The sequence below is a fragment of the Aedes aegypti genome, chromosome 2 (genome assembly GCF_002204515.2).
Source record: "Aedes aegypti strain LVP_AGWG chromosome 2, AaegL5.0 Primary Assembly, whole genome shotgun sequence".
NCBI lineage: Eukaryota > Metazoa > Arthropoda > Insecta > Diptera > Culicidae > Aedes > Aedes aegypti.
In genome coordinates, this window is record NC_035108.1 from 227,049,750 (window position 1) to 227,070,003 (window position 20,254).

The window sequence follows — 20,254 nt, forward strand, 5'->3', positions numbered from 1 at the left end:
AGTTTGGTCAAAGCGAAGAAAAGCGGTTATTGGCGTCATTTTGTGGAAGGATTATCACGTGATACCTCGTTGAGAACGCTTTGGACCGTCGGAAGAAGAATGCGTAATACATCGTCGGTTAATGAAGATCGAGAGAGCTCTCCTCGGTGGATTATCGATTTCGCTAAGAAAGTTTGTCCGGATTCCGTTCCTGTTGATCGCGTGCGACGAGATATTCCGGTGGATAGGGACGCCATGGATAGACCTTTTTCGATGGTTGAATTCTCACTTGCTCTCCTTTCATGTAACAATTCCGCTCCAGGAATGGATCGAATCAAGTTCAATTTGCTTAAGGGCCTACCTGACGTCGCAAAGAGGCGCCTATTGAACTTGTTTAATCACTTTCTGGAGTGTAACATTGTTCCGGATGACTGGAGGCAGGTGAGAGTAATAGCCATCCAAAAACCCGGGAAACCCGCGTCGAACTATAATTCGTACCGCCCAATTGCGATGTTGTCGTGTATTCGCAAGTTGTTAGAGAAGATGATTCTCTTTCGGCTGGATAAATGGGTTGAATCGAATGGCATGCTGTCAGATACACAGTTTGGTTTTCGCAGAGCCAAAGGAACGAACGACTGTCTTGCGCTGCTTTCTTCAGAAATTCAACTTGCCTTTGCCCAAAAGGAACAGATGGGTTCAGTATTTTTGGATATTAAGGGTGCTTTTGACTCAGTTTGTGTTGATGTCCTTTCAGACAAACTCCACGCAAGTGGCCTTTCATCAGTTTTGAACAATTTTTTGTACAATTTGTTGTCCGAGAAGCATATGAGTTTTACTCATGGCAACTTGTCAGTTTCACGAATTAGCTACATGGGTCTCCCCCAGGGATCATGTCTGAGTCCCCTTCTTTATAATTTTTATGTGAGAGACATTGATGACTGTCTCATGGAAAATTGCTCGTTAAGACAGCTTGCAGACGACTGTGTTGTTTCTGTCACAGGACCAACAGCAGCCGAACTACAAGGACCCTTACAAGATACTCTGGACAATTTGTCTACTTGGGCCTTAAAGCTGGGTATCGAATTCTCTGCGGAGAAAACTGAGATGGTTGTCTTTTCAAAGAAACACAAACCTGCCAAGTTTCCGCTTACACTCATGGGTAAGACAATCACTCATAGCTTGTCTTCTAAATATCTCGGGGTCTGGTTCGACGCCAAATGCACCTGGGGGAAACACATTGTGTATCTGACACAGAAATGCCAAAAACGAATCAACTTCATGCGAACTATAACCGGAACATGGTGGGGAGCCCATCCGGAAGATCTGATCAAGCTGTACCAAACAACCATCTTGTCGGTCTTAGAGTACGGTAGCTTTTGCTTTCAATCCGCGGCGAAAACACATATGCTGAAGATACAGCGGATTCAGTACCGCTGTCTTCGCATCGCGCTAGGCTGCATGAACTCGACTCACACAATGAGTTTAGAGGTACTTGCAGGAGTACAGCCCCTGACAGATCGTTTCGCGGAGTTAACACTCAGGTTCCTCATCCGTTGTGAGGTTCTCAATCCATTGGTTATTGAAAACTACGAAAAGCTGCTTGAACATAACCCTCAAACTCGTTTCATGAGTGTGTACTACTGGTACATGACGCTGGAGGTTAGTCCATCTTCGGTTAACACCAATCGTGATAACTTCCTTGAATTCGACTGTTCCTCTGTAGTATTTGATTTGTCCATGAAGCAAGATATCCATGGTATACCAGATCACTTTCGTTCAAAGTTTATCCCTCCCATGTTTGCAAGTAAATTCGGGCATGTCAGCGAGAACCGACAATTCTTCACTGATGGGTCAAAAATGGATGATATCACTGGTTTCGGTGTTTACAACGTTTCTCATAGCGCCTCCTTCATGCTTCAAAAACCATGTTCTGTATATGTTGCTGAACTAGCAGCTATACATTACACCTTAGAGTACATCAGTTCTCTCCCACCCGAGCACTTCTTCATTTTTTCCGACAGTTTAAGTTCTCTGGAGGCTGTTCGGTCAATGAAGCCGGTGAAGCACTCAGCGTACTTCCTGAATAGAATACGCCAGGCATTGAGTGCTTTGTCAATTCGCTCTTACACTATTACCCTAGCTTGGGTCCCTTCGCATTGCTCCATTCCTGGCAATGAGAAAGCGGACTCTCTGGCTAAGGTAGGCGCTAAAGAAGGCGATGTTTACGAGCGTCAAATCGCCTTCGAAGAATTTTTTGCATTGGCCCGTCGGGAGACCTTGATCAGCTGGCAACAGAAATGGAGAGACGGAGAAATGGGTAGATGGCTGCATTCCATATTTCCACAGGTGTCGAAAAAGCCATGGTTTAAGGGGTTGGGCATGAGCCGTGATTTCATTCGTGTCATGTGTCGGCTTATGTCCAATCACTATTCGTTAAGCGCGCATACTCACCGTATTGGGCTCTCAGAAAGCAATCTCTGTGTTTGCGGCGTGACTTACCAGGATATCGAACATGTTGTGTGGGGATGCGTTGAGCATCGTGGCGTCAGATCTGAGCTGACTGAAACTCTCCGGATCCGAGGAAAACAGCAGAAACCTGTCAGGGAAGTGTTGGCGGGCCTTGATTTAGAATATATGAATTTAATCCATCTGTTTTTGAAGCGTATCAATATCCGGGTTTGATTGTGTTCGTTCCCTGTCTTTCTTTTTCCCATTCAAATTGTCCTCTTCTCGTCGTGTCTCCCACAAACCGTTTCTGTTTAGTTTCATTACAGATCTGGACATCCTGTCCCTTCAAGCTTCATCAGCTTAGTAGTCTAAGTAGCTTAAGAAATTCCAAAAAATCCTTTCCTTCCCTATTTCAAATGTATCCACTAACCTTAAAACTTCCGCAAACTAACATAGTTTTTAAAATAAGTTCAAATTTCAAAATGTAAATAATGTAAAAAAAAGAAAAGATTTCGGCTCTGTTATGCCCTACGGCGCCTGAGCCTGCCAAATAAACGAGATAAGTAAAAAAAAAAAAAATGATGTATTATTTTTGATCAAGTGAGCACAGGAGCAATTGAATTGAAAAGGCGCGAATCCTACGCGAAGCAATGATTATTTCAAAGCATGCTTTTCAAAATATCTGTGCAGCAATGATGATCTTTGAAGACTGCCTTTTATAATACATCTACATGCTAACCAAAATACAACTTTAAATAATTTCGAATTGAGTGCTTGTTACTGAGAAACATAAATTTAAATTTTTCCGGGACGATTTTCCTGAGGGCCGCTAGTCATACTGGAGATGTGTTATCCCTAAAATCTAAACGAGACGAATCCAAATGTTCTATTATCATTTGAAGTAACCTACAGTTTAGTGGCTTCAAGTTTGACTGGAAATAGAAAATTATACGGTTCAAATTCAATGAGTTCTATAGACATTTCTCTTCCGTCATTAAGCTCGAAAAACAACTCTTTTAAAGACACCTCAACACATTTGGCTTGGTTTGACAAATATTTCAATTCGTAAATGTGTCAAACTTACACCTTGAGGATATAATAAGCTAATGGTTGAAACCATGCAAGAATATTGAATTTATCATGCTTGATTTTTAAGAGACAGGTCTTCAAAGTTTGTACGGATAATTTGCGGACACCCTGTAGAACCCATATCAATATATTAATTCGACATTATTGTATATTTCAGAAGCAGTCCCGTCCTGTTCATCTTTGCCATCCGTCCCATCAGCGGATGAATTACTAGGCTCCTACAACGTGGAAAAATTCAACAGTATTATTGAAACTTTGAATTTATCCCCAATCTCGTCGAGAAACATGAGGAGCTTGGTCTATCGAATTAAAAAGTCAGTGTAGATCACCAAAGCTGTACGTCATGACATTGTAGGCTTCTCGATAGCACAGGAATTCACAATGTATGTGTGTGCACATACCACGAAAATGTTAAATTAATGCTTAACAGTTTAGGAATTGTCTCTCAGGCAGAAATTTGTGAAAAACTGTTATGCGATGTTTAGTAAGAACGACTGATTGTTTTTTTTCGAGAATGTGAAAAGTGTAATTCCAAATAAAATATTACAGGAGAACTAATCTCGCTTTTAGAGGAAAGCGACAAAGAAGATGTAGTTTTTCAGCAATGGCTCACCACCGATCGCTGTAATTTAGAAACTATAATAAAGCCTGTTGAAGAATTTGTTACGTATTTCGTGGAGAAAGTTGATAAGCTAATAACTCATGATTTTATTTGCAAAGAACAGTCTTCTTTTCTACGAAACAAAAAACTCCTTAAAACAAGGTGAAATGCTGGTAATTAGCGACTTTTCTGAAAATTATAGTTTTATCATACAAAACGCTGCTCAAGGATATCACTGGAATAATTCCCAAGCAACGATACACCCATTCGCGATTTACCATAAAAAAGATAATAAATTTTGTTAAACAAAAAATAAATTTCTCAAAAGTTATTTTTATGTCAGATGGAGCTGCAGCTCATTATAAAAATAAAAAATATTTTGCCAGCTTATGTAATTTCAAGAAAATATATGGATTGGAAGCAGAATGGCACTTTTTTGCCACATCCCACGGCAAAGGCCCCTGTGACGCTATTGGTGGCACTCTCAAGCGAATGGCAAAAAGAGCAAGTCTTGCAAAAGACTATGGAAACACAATCTCAACTCCGCGAGAACTATTCGACTGGGCAGTGAAACAAACTGATACATGTATCACCAAATTAAATTTCTGTTATATATGTAATGAAGTATGTTAAAATGTCAGAGGAGTTGATGGAATTGTTTGATAAGGTTAAAACTGTCCCAGGTACCCAAAAATATCATTGTTTTATGCCTATTAGTGATACACAAATTGCAGCCAAACGGTATACCAATTCAGAGGATGAACCAAAAATTTTCAATTTATTCAGTAAAGCCCAAAAATAATGTAAATATTCATGTGCAGATACTACGTTTTAGGATATATAGCAATAATAAAAATAATGATGCATGATAAAAAAAAAACCACGACTTTTTTTTAGAAGCATAATATTGACCCTTTCCAGACACCTGTTAAGATTGGCTTTGACCAAATAAGAAATAAAATATTATTGTGATATCTTTCCATCCATTAAAAACCCATCGGATTGTTAGACGGAGTTCATTTTCTCATAAGCGGTTTGGTGCGAGATCAATTGGATTTAATTAAAAAAAAACTCTGTATAATTCCGTTTTATTTCTTTTAACTACTCCCAATAGAACAGATATAATCTATTTTGTGATTAAAACTCATTTATCACATCAAAATATGAGTATACTAGACTATTTAAAACGAAATAAAAAAAAATCAAAATAAAAAATTTTGGACTTAAAAATTCGTTGTTAGAAAAACTTTTTTCCCTAAAATATGCCCAATTTGCAATGTATGGACGACTTTTAGTAAATTTAATTACGAAACTTTTTGCTTAAGGATGATCAAAATCTGAAATGGCCGTTTTTTTAAATCGACTTTAAAGTTTTGAATCATTGTTTTTCCGGTGTAGAAAATGTTTTTTTATTTTTTCAATATTTTTTTCTAAAACGTCAGGAAATTTCACGACAGTCCCCCATACAACACTTTTTTGTAGGTATTACCGTTTTCGAGTTGTACGGGTTTATAAAAAAAGTAAAAAAAAACTTTGACCCTTTTCAAATGTTAGTCTAGATCGATTTTGAAAATACAAAATATGCAAAGTATCTTAGTTTCACATACTTTTGACATCCAGAAAGTTTCATTGAATTCTGAAGGGGTGCTGCCAATCGCGTGTCGAGTTGGCGTGAAATCCGTCTTATGTGACCATGGAAACCAGTGATTCGGCACCGCTCAAACGTCAAATTAGTGAACTCGTGCATTGGTCCATGGAACATCGATTCATGGAGGTTTGACAGTATTTAGAAATATGGCGTTTTCTGTTCTCTTTACAAATTGTGTTGGATTTTTCTTGAAACAATTTTTTATGAAATTCGTCCTCCTTTTCATTTTGACATATTTTTTTTATAGAATCACTTTCTGCTTTGTGTTTTACGAAGTCTTTTCACGCAAACATAATCAATTTATTCATCAGAAGTTCGATTAATAGGCTAAATATAAAAATAAGATTGATCAATTTGAATCTAGATTTTGAACGATAATGAACCTTATATCCCTTGTGTTATTTTGTGCTTGCCTATCAATTCACTGGTAGCGAAATATTTTAACATTTGATAAAACGTGCACTGATAGCCCAAATGATCAGAATCATAAGATGTTCAGAAAATAAAATGCTCACTTTCGCCGGGTTACATAATTCCAAATATAATTGCCCATGACATGTCAGCACTTACTTACTGAATAACTTTGAAGAAGACGTCAACTTTCAAAATGATCGGGAACTCGAGATTCTGCATTAGAAAAATTTGGGATCTCTAGCGTAGCCTGATGGAAGTACATCTAGCATCCCACTGTATTTTAAATTGAATGTGGAAGAATTTTGAGTACATTTTACCTCTTACACGTTGGCCCGTGATATACAATATAACTTGATCAAAGACGTCATATTTCTAATCTAATTTTATTTTCAAAATAAGAAATATAAATATGTTTGAAAATCCAATCTCCCGCATCTTCCTTATCATCCTTACCATAAAAATAGTGTTCTGTGAAATTTTCAGCTTTTTCGGTGGTGATTTAAAGGTGGCCCAAAGACAAAGTGTGTTTATATGGAAATTACTATGGAAAATTTTTGAGAAATGTTCCAGACACGTTAGTACTGTAATGTAAGTACAAATTTATCATCCCATAGTGAAAACTCATTCTTCAAACCCTAATGAAGGATGTTGCTGAAAAAACAAATCCCTTTTGAGCTAAATTGTTTGGGAATTTCTTTTTTAATGTTTGCAGGGCTACAATCCCGTATTAAGCTAAATAAAAGCAAACAAACTCATGAATATCTCTTCACCTATCCGTTGGAATGAATTTATCTCTTCAGCAAATTACTTTATTATAGTTTGAAGAATGAGTTTTTACTATGTGATGATAAGTTTGTACTTACAATCTGGTATTAACGTGTTTGGAACATTTTTTAAAAGTTCTCCATAGTAATTTGCATATAAACCTACATCGTCTTTGGGCCACCATTTAACCACCTAGAAAACTGAAAATTTCACAGAACATTATATTTATGGTAATTATAGTAACGAACATATGCGAGATTGGATTTTCAAACTTTTTTATATTATGAACCGCTCTAATAATCATTAACACCGTGTTGTGGAAAAATTGCGAATCAAACGTCACATCACATGTTTGGTCCTTGATCTACTTTACAGCTTACCCCGATCAAAATACAGCATGCTTACAAGCGCCATCTGGTAGTAGAATTTCAAGTTGGGTGGCCTATCACATGGCATATCACCTACTCAACACTTTTGTTGAAGACGTCAACTTTCTAAGTAATCTAAGATATCTGTGTTCAAAATACGTCATACTCACTGGTGAAAGAATTCCGAATTAAATAGATCACCACATATTACTCCTTGAACTATCGAACAACTTTGCCAAAAACACCATATTTCTAAAAAATCGGGATCATGAGATACTCGTGATTGAAAGATTGCATGCTCACTAGCGCCATCTGATGGCAGAATTTCAAGTTGGATGGCCTATGATATGATAGTCCTTGATCTACTAAACAACTTTGTCGAAGACCGCATCTTTCTAGGTAATTAGGATCCTGAGATATCCGTGTTTGAAAAATTACATGCTCACTAGCGCCAACTGGTGACAGAATTCCGAAACAAGCAGCCAATCTCATGTTAGTCCTTGATTTACTGAACAACTTTGCCGAAGACACCATCTTGCTAAAAAATCTAGATCCTGAGATATTTGTGATCAAGATGTTGCATTGCGAAATGTCCACTTCACCGGTTCCCCCGGGACACATTCCGATGGCCACTGAAGGGTGATGATGTTTTCAAAGTTTCATTTGTCCACTGACCAATTGGTACCGTTGCACTGAAGAAATTTGCCGAAGACTTCAATACTCTATCTTGCCTAGTTTTAGATTTATAATCAACATGCTCCGCGTGTACTCAGTACACGATGCGACCGCTCGTGTGACGGGCCCGGTAAAAATAAGTTACACGAGCGGTCGCACTGGTGTACTGAGTACACGCGTAAAAACTTAGGTTAGAAACACGAAGTTTTCAAATACTTTTCGTTGATTTTTTTCGAAAAATTTCTTCCCTACAAGCAAGAAGAAGAGTAGATCTTGGAATAGGACCAACACCCGGATCAATTTGAAGGGGTTTTCATCGTGTTTTTCGAGTTTTCGCAAAGTGCGTGTACTCAGTACACTAGGGCGACCGACGGTGGGTTAAGGGTATATCGTCGTGTATTATGTCGTTTAAAATTTTGTAAAACATTTTAACGGCAGATTCAACATTTTCTTCGTTTCTTAACACATTTTGCCAACTTACTTGATTGATTTTCTGTCTTATATTGTCATAATTTGCTGAACGATAATCATGAACTTCTTCAAAGTCGCAATCTTTAGGTCTGTTATTTCCTTCGTGCAGAAGAAAACTCAATAGCTGTATGAAAAAGTTCGTTTTTCCATAAGGGAGTCAATGATTCTACCACACAGTATTGGTCATTAAGAGATCTAAATAACAGTTCTGCTGATTTTTAACGTGGTTAATATGGTTTAGACCTAGACTTGCCGATGTATCACATATAAATTGCAAAGCCTCATTTTCTCCAAATATTGGCAGCAGGATGCTCTCGTTGTCGACGTCTGGGAAGAAATCAATATCACGTTGATTGAAATCTCCATATATATGCACTTTTGTTTCGGGAGGAAATCCGCCAATAACATGTTCAACAATATTGTAAAATTTCTCATAAACTATTTTACGAGCGTTTTTCGGCGGAAAATACACAGACACAAACACATGCGTTTCGCCTGCTATGTGTACCTTCACCCATACATGCTCAAACTCTTTAAATTTAGTGGTTTCTATGATTTCTGCACTAAACAATGTAGAAACAGCAATTAAGACTCCTCCTCCTGACTTCTTCTCAGACGTTTGACAGTCACGATCATTCCTAAAAACATCATAATTATTTCCAAAAACTTCTTCACTATTCACAGTTTCATCCCAGCTAGTTTCTGTTGCCAAAATAACTGTGTAGGGACATGTTAAAATTCTACTATGGATTTCTTTCATCTTAGAAGCGCTTTTCATACGGTTAAAGTTTTGGCAGTAAACCAAAACTTCTGTACCTAACTGTGAAGAAGTTTCAAAAGTAGTAGAATAATCTGATTTACTTAGATTAGTTACCTCTTCATCTTGCAATTCGGTACTTGTTAAATTTGAAGATATATTTAGATCTAACACGTCATTGTTATTTTCTTCATCTAGGGAGAGCGTCAGTTTCGTTGAAAACACGAGTACCTAGTACATCCACACGATTTGCATGATGCAGTTGATGTTGAAGGACAGCTCGGCTCCATCCAGTTTGTTGGTTGGTTGGTGGCGGGAACGTGACGTTGTTGACCATTGCAGACTGTATAGGGGTTTAGAGTTTCCCCCCTTTGGAATTGTATAGGTGGATAGTTCGTTGGCGGTCTCGAGTATCGATCCTTTGCTACAGCCAGAAGCTCCCTGTCAGGTGGAAGGAAATTGTTTCCTTTTCGACATCTGTTTATGAACACCTTTGGTTTTTGGCTGTTGTCATGATCACACTTTCCGTTATTTCTGCCCCTGAAGTGACTGTCGTCATAGTTCATAAAGTTTGGTAAAACATTTAAAGGCTTTTCTTTGTTGTTCATATTAGTATTTGTCGTGCTCTTAGAAGTGTGATTAAAGAGTTTAAGAAATATTTCCGAAATCGCGAAGAAATACTACGGAGCACTGTTTGGGAAATATTGGTTCAGACCACACGGAAAAAAATCTGTGGTAAAAATAACTATTTTAGCTGACTACGCCCATTCTTGAAACTACCATGGAAATTCAGACCAATTTACTATGTTTACGGTACACCCCACCGCATTACTGGTACATTTGACAGAAATAATTTAAAACAATCTGATTGCGACTACAGACATAATAAAATCAAGTGCATTTCGGGTCTGCTGAAAATTGCCGGTGCGAACGCTTAAGTTAACCCCCTAAAATGGTAGTTTTTACCGCACTTTTTTTTGCGTGCATGCGCAAGCATATTAACCCTCTAATACTCCAATTTTTATTTTCGATCAAAATATAATTTTGCGTTATCTAAAATTTCTGATTTTTGGGAATAATAAAAATTCAAATTTTTACGGTAAGGTACCGTGGGGCAAGTGGGTAACGGAATTCGCATAGTTGAGATTCTTCCAATTCTAGAGACTTTAAATTGAAACAAATGAGGTTGTGTATATTTTTTAGCTTGACTTCCACCATATATAAGCAGCATGCTGAAATTGATTTTTATGAAAAATTGAAGAAAAAAATACAGAAAAAGTTTTTGAAAAATGTCTCTTTACTTTTCACTTGCCCCAAAAGTGGGGCAAGTGAAAAGTTTACCGTTTTGAACAATAAATTCAAAAACAAATAGTTACATTCACGATTTCTATTAGCTTTAACACTTGTTAAGGCTTCCCAATGAACAATAACATAAGTAACATGTAAACAAAGAAAATGTTATACTGTTCACTTCATTTTTTTTCTGTTCAGTTATGTTAGTTGAAATGATTCGACAACATTATAACTGCAACATTTCCAATGTTAGTTCTTACATTATAGGACAGCAATTGCATTTCTGCTCTGTAGAATTTCCACCGCTCGTTATTTGTTTTTAAGAAAGTCGGATATGACGTCGGATAACTCTCTTCATGAGAAATCAAACAGAATCCTTCAATAACGTATTTAGGGTCTTTTTTATGTGGGTAGACCTATACCCCATTTTTATGTTTTGAACTAGCTTTACATAGCCATTCTACGAGATTTCCGTGTGTTCTCTAATATTGCAACTTTTCAGTCAACGTCTTCCTTTTAATTGGCTGCCCGAAGTAGACATATTGATATTGTAATATTTGGCAACATCTTTTAGAGAATTTCCATGATTTCTACTAGCTTTTAACGCTTGAGTATAGTGTTTCTTGAATTATCAGCACGTTATGTTTTTCTATGATAATTGCGAACCATGTTTACTTATGGCTACTTAAAGAGAAAACACAAATTCAATCTCTAATGATAAACTTTTCACTTGCCCCACCTGATAAGAAAATTGACGGTGTTTAAATTTAGTTATTTTAAGTCTACGTCGAATTAATTCTAAAACTTTTTTTATTGCAGTTTGAAACTGTCACAGAGGACAACTAAGAAGTGGTACAAGAAATTATTTTCCGCAACTTTTTTTCCACTGAAAATATTAAAATAAGATTGTACGCCGCCAACTTGTTACATAGTAACAGTTGACAGGTTAACAATTTTTCACTCTATTATGCAATAATGGCTGAAAAATCTCAGAAATCTCTTACCTATCGTAATGTTCTCAATGACCTTAAAGGTTTACGCATGAGTTTAAAACGTTAATTCACATATTCAGTAAAATATATCAATTGTTTTCACTTACCCCATTTACCCACTTGCCCCGCGGTACCTTACTTTTAAAAATATTAAATTATAATATTTAACAGTTTGTTTTTATATTTTCCGTGTAATTAACGGAAATACAGGTGTGAAATTGTTTTATTTAAAACCATCAAGCTCCTCTTCTGTGATAGGTTGATCGTAGAAAAATATAAAAGGTACATATACATATATACAAAAAATAATATATAATAATATAATAATCATAATAATACTATATAATAATATAATATATAATAATAATACAAAAAAAAAATCAATGGTTATAAAAAAACTTTTCTTATATGCGTGTTATGAGCCAATGTTTATGTCAAAAATAAAATCGTTTTGATTTCCGAGCTACGACAAAATGCACAAAATTCCAAAGTGTACCCTGTCTAAAGGCGGGGTTGGGTATTGAAGGGTTAAACGATCAGTATCTTTGTCGACTTTGTCTCCAATCGAATATAAATGCCGGGAGTCTAAAATATATACTTACTAGAGTGGTTCAAAAAATCGTTTTTGCTCCTTACCGCTCATTCGATTCTTGATCAAATTCTGAGTGTCCTCCCAAAATTTGAGCTCATTTGGATGAAAACTGAGACTGCACAAGCTCATCAAAGTTTATATGGGAATTACTATGGGAAAAGCAAGCAATTCATTCAATCGGTCATAGTGTTTGCCCATGTGCTCTTGGGGATTAGAACTATGTTGATGCTGTGAGATACAATAATAGCCTACAACTTTGCTGAAGATCGTTTTCAAATCGGACGCCCCAGTAATTAGTTATTATTTTTTGAATGAGTTGTAAAACTTTTGCTATAATTATTGGGCTGTCCTGCAGGCATCACTGGATATATGCAGTAAAACATAGTAGCCATGATTTGTGCGTGCTATCTTTTGCGCCAGGTGCAGCAATGTTGCCTGTTCAGAAGTTAAATGAGCACTGCTGAAGAATTTGTGACTGGATATAAATAAATAACTAATTACTGAGGCGTTCGATTTGAAAACGATCTTCGGCAAAGTTGTAGCTGATCAATGTATCTCACAGTATCAACGTAGTTCTAATCCCCAAGAGCACATGGGCAAACACTATGACCGATTGAATGAATTGGTTGCTTTTCTCATAGTAATTCCCATATAAACTTTGAAGAGCTTGTGCAGTCTCAGTTTTCAGCCAAATGAGCTCGAATTTTGGGAGGACACTCAGAATTTGATCTAAAATCGAATGAGCGGTGTGGAGCAAAAACTATTTTTTGAACCACTCTAATACTTATGTGGTTCCAAAATATACACTAAAAAAAGTCATCGAATTACTAAAGCTTATGCATTAATGACTATTTTCTAACTGCTACTCTTTCATTCTGCTGTGATTTTTACACTGTCATTTCGACTGGGTTCAAGCTTAGCGAGGCGAATTGACAAAAAAGCATAAAAATGCACTAAAGAGAGACAGAGAGGCAGATAGAAAATGGTCATAATTTACTACAATTTAGTAATTTTGCGACTATCCGTATTTCTGAGTTTATTGTAACAACGCTTTATACTACGTTCAGGCTAGAGCTGATATTACGTAATATAGGCTCTCTTTGTTATTCATCTAGTTTTCGCTGCAAATAACAAGTATGACATTGGATATCAAATTAGCCTACAGGGGATGGGCAAAATGATTGAGATAGGCAAAATTTTGCCTAAATTCAAATGCTTATAACTTTATGAAACATTGATGCATCCGAAAGCAGTCGACGGCAAATTTGGTCTAGTTTCAGGAACTTGCTTGGCCATGGATATTGGCCACCGGCCACCGGAGACATTCCAGATTTTCCGAGGTCATGTCCAAATGGCATTTTTTCTGTCGCTTGTATTTTTGTGAGTTGTGAAGTTGTATAGATGTTTACATTTTACCTGAAAACCAGAACTAATAAGAAGTTGAATGCCGGCGGACGCATTAAGATTCGTTGAAAATCTTCAGAAACATGACCATTTCCGTAAAACTGGCTCCGGAAAATATGGTCAGTCATGTTAGTATTACAAATCATGTAAATATTATTCGGAGCTATATGCAAGTGGCATCAATCTTCAAAATGATGCATCCAGCAGCATATTCAGAACCATAAGATGCACTGACCACTCTATAATAGGTTCCAGGTGCCCTAGGGGAAGTGGCCAATTAGGAACATATCTGGAACCATATCAATATGGACATCAAACATCAATAATTTCAAAGATTTCTGGAAATATTTCAGCACCATCGGCTGCCATGGCCACTCTATAGTTGGTTCTAGATGCCCCGAGAAATGTGGCCAATTCAAAACATGTCCGGAATTATATCAAGATGTCAGAAGGTGATGCTTCCGAATTACCCACATGCTCCCGGGAGCATCATGTACGAAAATCTAGAAGTGTGATACTCATACTGATATGGTTCCAGGCATGTTCCTAATTATCGACTTCCCCCAGGGGACATGGAATCTACTATACAGTGGTCATATTAATAAGTTGCTCTGTTAATGCTTCCAGAAACATCACCTTCAAAAATCTTGATGTTTTATACTCATATTGATTTTTTTTTTATTTATTAGCGACACTTTACACTGAAGTAGTGCATTCGTGTCGTAAAATATTAATTCTAATCTTTTGTCACAATCTTTTTTTTTCTTGACCGGGTATGATACACCTTCCAGTCCGATTCCGAATTCTCATTGCATGCTCTTTTCGATGATTGTTCTTTTCTCGTCCCATCCGCCTTATCGATTGACAACCCCAGCAACACACATGTTATAATTGTGTATTATCAACTGATATATGACCAAAATTAGTCATATATAAGCTGATAATACACAGTTATAACATATGTGCTACTCGGGAATCGCCTCTTCGCAGAGTCCAACTCCGTACTGGTTTCTATCGTGCCAACGTCTGCGTTGTCGTCATCGGTGCTGTCGTCGTTGTCGTCGTCGCTCGTTTCAGCTGGCAGTAATAGGCCCATTGTAGTGGATTGGTTGGTGTCGTTATTGTTTTGCTCTTTCGACTTTGGAAGTGTTTGCGGCTGTGCCTTTGGTTCACTTGTTTTCTGGCAGCTTACATATGTATGCTGCCCGTTGACCACAATGTGCGACGGTACCGCTTTATCTAGCCGCATACGTACGATTCTGACGCCGTTCGGTAAACCCTTGAAATAATTCTTCCACACTTCGTTTTCAATAGATATCACTTTACCGTATTGCTCCATGTGATCGTTGATGGCAGTGTTTGCCATTTGCGGAGGAAGATCGTGGATCCTCAAGGTCGTTAAAGGTCCATCCACGTAAATCGGGATGTGGTACGTCGCTCCCTTGTACACGATGCAATGCTGGAGATGATGTTGTTTGAATAGCCGCGGGGCTACACCGGCGTCGTTCATCTCTATGTACACACGATTCTGAAGGTTGTGTAATTGGACGTTACGATCGTCCGTCATGTCAAGTTTGACAAAGTCCCGTAGAAACTCCTCTACCTGGTCCACATCTGGTCGCTTCGGCAGGACACTAAAGTCTACTACCAAGGTGTTCTTTCTATACGATGTCATTCTAAATTGAATGCAACGTACAGACGTGGTGAGCAGTAAAGTTAAACCAGAGCACAGTAAAAGAACGTGTGTCGCACACGAAGAGCGATTGCCAACTGACTCATATTGATGTGTTTCCGGCCAAATTTTAAATTGGCAACATCCCCCGGGGCACTTGGAACCTACTATAGAGTACTCATATCAGCCGGTGATGCTGAAAATGCTTCCAGAAGCTTCACCTTTAAAAATATTGAAATTTAATGCCCATATTTATATGACTCCAGATATGTTCCTAATTGGCCACTTCCCCTAGGGCACCTGCAACCTACTATAGAGTGGTCAGTGCATCTAATGGTTCGGAATGTGCTGCTGGATGCATCATTTTGAAGATTGATGCCACTTGAATATAACTACGAATAATATTTACATGATTGGTAATACAAACATGACTGATCATATTTTCCCGGACCAGTTGTACGGAAATGGTCATATTTCTGAAGATTTTCAACGAATCATAATGCGTCCACCGGCATTCAACTTCCTATTAGTTCTAGTTTCTAGGAAAATTGTAAACATATATACAACTTCATACCGCACAAAAATACAAGCGACAGAAAAAATGCCATTTGGACATGACCTTGGAAAATCCAGAATATCTCCGGTGGCCGGTGGCCAAGCAAGTTCCTAAAACTAGACCTAAGTTATATCCAATGTTGAAACAATCTGAGCTACTACGGCAAATGAAATGTAAAATGGTGTTAACAAAATGTTAATAAAAGTTTAATTTAGTTTTACCAAATTAGGATGATAGTGTTGCCTGACACAGAACCCTAGATATAAAACATGTCCATTTTGAAATGACCTACTTATAAAAGAATCCAAAACAAAATTAAAAAAAACTTAAGGTGGTTATAAAACGAAGCCAAACTTTGGAATTTTCAAGTGCACAAGACTGGAGAATCTGACATCATTTCGCGTAGAAAATCAATCAAATTGCTTGCTTCCTAGTGGCGACCAATGGGATAAATTTTCAACGCAGAGCGCTGTTTGATTCTCTAGTCTTGTGCTCTTGAAAATTTGAGGTGTGGCTTCGTTCTATAATCACCTTAAAGAGGAAGTTTTTTTTTTTTGCGCTTTGACACCTTTATTGACGTTGATACGCTGTGCAAATAAGGTACCGCGGGGTAAGTGGGTAAATGGGGTAAGTGAAAACAATTGATATATTTTACTGAATATGTGAATTAACGTTTTAAACTCATGCGTAAACCTTTGAGGCCATTAAGAACATTACGATAGGTAACAGATTTCTGAGATTTTTCAGCCATTTTTGCATAATAGAGTGAAAAATTGTTAACCTGTCAACTGTTACTCCGTAACAAGTTGGCGGCGCACAATCTTATTCTAATATTTTCAGTGGAAAAAAGTTGCGGAAAATAATTTCCTGTACCACTTCTTAGTTGTCCTCTGTGACAGTTTCAAACTGCAATAAAAAAAGTTTTAGAATTAATTCGACGTAGACCTAAAAATAACTAAAATTAAACACTGTCAATTTTCTTATCAGGTGGGGCAAGTGAAAAGTTTATCATTGGAGATTGAATTTGAGTTTTCTCTTTAAGTAGCCATAAGTAACCATGGTTCGCAATTATCATAGAAAAACATAACGTGCTGATAATTCAAGAAACACTATACTCTAGGGTTAAAAGCTATTAGAAATCATGGAACTTCTCTAAAAGATGTTGCTAAACATTACAATATTAATATGTCTACTTCGGGCAGCCAATTAAAAGGAAGACGTTGACTGAAAAGTTGCAATAATAGAGAACACACGGAAATCTCGTGGAATGTCTATGTAAGCTAGTTCAAAACATAAAAATGGGGTAGAGGTCTATCCACATAAAAAAGATTCTAAATACGTTATTGAAGGATTCCGTTTGATTTTTCCCGAAGAGTTATCCGACGTCATATTCGACTTTCTCAAAAACAAATAACGAGCGGTGGAAATTCTACCGAGCAGAAATGCATTTGCTGTCCTATAATGTAAGAACTAACATTGGAAATGTTGTCGAATCACTTCAACTAACATAACTGAACAGAAGAAAATTCAAGTGAAAAGAATAACATTTTCTTTGTTTACATGTTACTTATGTTATTGTTCATTGGGAAGCCTTAACAAATGTTAAAGCTAATAGAAATCGTGAATATAACTGTTTGTTTTCGAAATTATTGTTCAAAACGGTAAACTTTTCACTTGCCCCACTTTTGGGGCAAGTGAAAAGTAAGGAGACATTTTTCAAAAACTTTTTCTGTATTTTTTTCTTCAACTTTTCATAAAAATCAATTTCAGCATGCTGCTTATATTTGGTGGGAGTCAAGCTAAAAAATATACACGATCTCATTTGTTTCAATTTAAAGTCTCTAGAATTTGAAGAATCTCAACTATGCGAATTCCATTACCCACTTGCCCCACGGTACCTTACTAAATTCGGACAAAAACCTAAAATATCTTCCTTCATCCAAAATAAGACCGTAACCCTACGTTCTGTTAGCACAATCGAAAACCAGGAAGTTGGACAATTGTACCGGAAAAAAAGCGGACATTGTAAAAATGAAAATTAGGTGGCGTCAACCTTGATTTGAATGATAGGATTTGAAATCTATCGACTAATGCGTTAAAATATCGTATCTCATGATTTTACCAGCAATTTTCAGCTGCTTTCTCTTAGGTGCTCTACTAATAAATCATTTGCCCTATAACTACAGTTTTACAAAGAAAAGGGTCGAAGCCTGGGGATTGAACCCATGACCTTCACGCTTGAAAAACAGAAGCCATAACCATTAGACCCTGCCTACAAATCATGACTTGGCCATAAAAGTGAAACAAAGAATCTTCACTATCATACTTTTTTGAAAACTACGCCGCATAATTATTGTGCTTTAGAAGCGTTTCTACTTTTTCAAACATACCTTCTGGCTGCAATCCTGGCTTTCTTTTTGCTTCGCAGCGTTGTCCACAGGATCCTTTTCGATGCTTTTAGTTATGAAAAGATAAGACGACGAATTATATTTATATAACACACCTTTTTGTTGTCTAAAAACGAAACAAACATTACGACAGTATATTTTATTTACATATCTACCTTCTGATTATTTCGTATATGACAGGCAAGATCTCAAGCTCCGTAACTTTTGGCGCTTCCGTTTCCGACGAGGAATTGTCGATGTTTCCTGTCTGTAATTGTGGCTTCACATCAGTTTGGTCGAGCTGCATTGATTCCATTATACAATTATTCAGCCTAATTTTGCATTTTAATTTTCAGTAAATAATACAATGACTCCAGTTACCGACACAACCTTTCGAAGAACAGAAAGAGTGTTTTCATTCCTGGAAGAAAAGACGGAACGTTCCCAATGTTCCAATTGGAATTCCAACTGTCAAATGTCATTGCTCGAGACCTGCACGCTAAAAATGGCTAGTGTAAAAATGAACCATTTTCACAAAGTTCAAAAGTGCCAGAATAATGGCGTAGAGTTAAAAATATCCTGTATATCCCGAAAAAAAATCAGAAACCCGCATAAATGCAAACCACAACAGAACCTTAATAAATGTGGTTTATGGTCCACCTCCAAACATTTCCAGAATGGTTCCTTCTAAGGCTACCATATCTGGGTAATGTTTCGAATGTAATGAGTAAGGTTTTCCGAGATCCGAACATATGGTTGTTAAGAATGTTTATTTACCGTTCCAAAATTCAATTTGTCTCATACAAATTTTCAACAAGAACCACGAGGGGACATATATTTATATAAAGGTTGATAATAGGGTCCTAAAGCCCTGTCCCGATTTTAGTGCCAAACGCTTAAATTTAAGCCAAAAACACATGTTTACTCAATTTTCTAATGTTTTCCGTTGGTTTAAGCCCAAAAAACATTTTTTTTAGATTTTGTCACATCCTTTGGCTTAAACTCAAATTTTGGGTGTATTTTGTTTTCCGTTTCCCTTACGAAATGTCAGATAGGAACAACCCCAGTGGTCGATCTAAAACCCCTGTGGTGTTTTTGTCGACTAAGCGAACGTCAAACATGATCTTAAGTGTCAAGGTTCATTTATGGACCAAATTTTTAAATTAAAGTTTAAACATGATATAGCCATTATTTGAGCGGGAAAAATTGCTAAAATAATTACAGTAACATGCTTTTTCGTGTTATTAAATAAAAACAAGATTTCATTAAAAATTTTAGGACCCAATTACACTACCGGAAAGATGATATTATAGTTCCGGTACAATCCTACATTAACAAGTAACAGTTGTTGATATGGTTCGAATGGAATAGGTTTATTTCTATTTCTTTTTAGAAAATTATTTTTAATTGATTATTTATTGAGAAAGATTCTTATAAAGTCAAGCTCATGGTTTAAATGGCCCTCTTTTACAAATATTGGACATTTATCTACACTCAGAAATGTTGAAATAATAACGACTAAAAAAACAAGGCTATTCGCACCGCGCCGCAAGCTACTGACTGATATCGCTACCAGTCAGCTCCTCTCTTTTATTTCATGTCCGGGTAAAGATATCTACAATTCATTCACTTAAAATACTACCTCTACAATTCTTACCCATAGACATCGCCACTGCAGGGTGTGTGACGTACCTGCTCTCCAACACTCCTCCTCATCATACAACCTTCAAACCGCCATCTGCCACCCGAGCTCTCTTGTCCACAAAGCTCCAGCTACCGAACTCCTCCTAGTCGAGCTTCTCCTGGCTAGCTGCACCATCGTCCTCTTGGTCAACCGCGCCGTCCTCCAAGCTCCTCCTGACTGCCGAGTTCCTCCAGCACTTCCGAGCACGTCGATCAGCCAGCATCCGCACCTTCAGCCTCGTTCTCAGCATCTTGGCCTCCAACTCTTCGGCACCTCGTCCAAGCCACCTCCCGTCCAGACTCCACCTTCCGTCCACGCTCTACCTCCTCACCGAGATTCTGCCTCCTCGTCTAGGTCATGTCTCCTCGTCCAGGTGCTTCCTCGTGGTCCCTCATTGAAGCCGCCTCAACGTCCTCCAGGCGCTCGCCCCGTTGTAGAAGCAGCTACGCTCTCGAGGAA

At 37.4% G+C, this 20,254-nt stretch overlaps 1 protein-coding gene across 2 annotated transcripts in view; it reads right to left on the reverse strand.

Annotated features, from left to right (window-relative positions):
* LOC5572039 (mediator of RNA polymerase II transcription subunit 9) overlaps window positions 1–18,562 on the reverse strand; it is a 42,656-nt gene extending 24,094 nt beyond the window's left edge. The window contains exons 1-2 of one of the 2 annotated variants that reach the window (XM_001660096.2): window positions 18,288–18,562; window positions 18,115–18,178 (exon numbers count right to left, since the gene is read on the reverse strand). Coding sequence is in view for 1 of the 2 variants with exons in the window: in XM_021844221.1 (XP_021699913.1) it covers window positions 18,115–18,178; window positions 18,288–18,427 (204 nt within the window). In the remaining variant the exon portion in view is untranslated. The remainder of the gene's footprint in view (window positions 1–18,114; window positions 18,179–18,287) is intronic. The other variant, XM_021844221.1, reaches the window with a different exon arrangement.
* Between the last annotated feature and the right edge of the window lie 1,692 nt (window positions 18,563–20,254).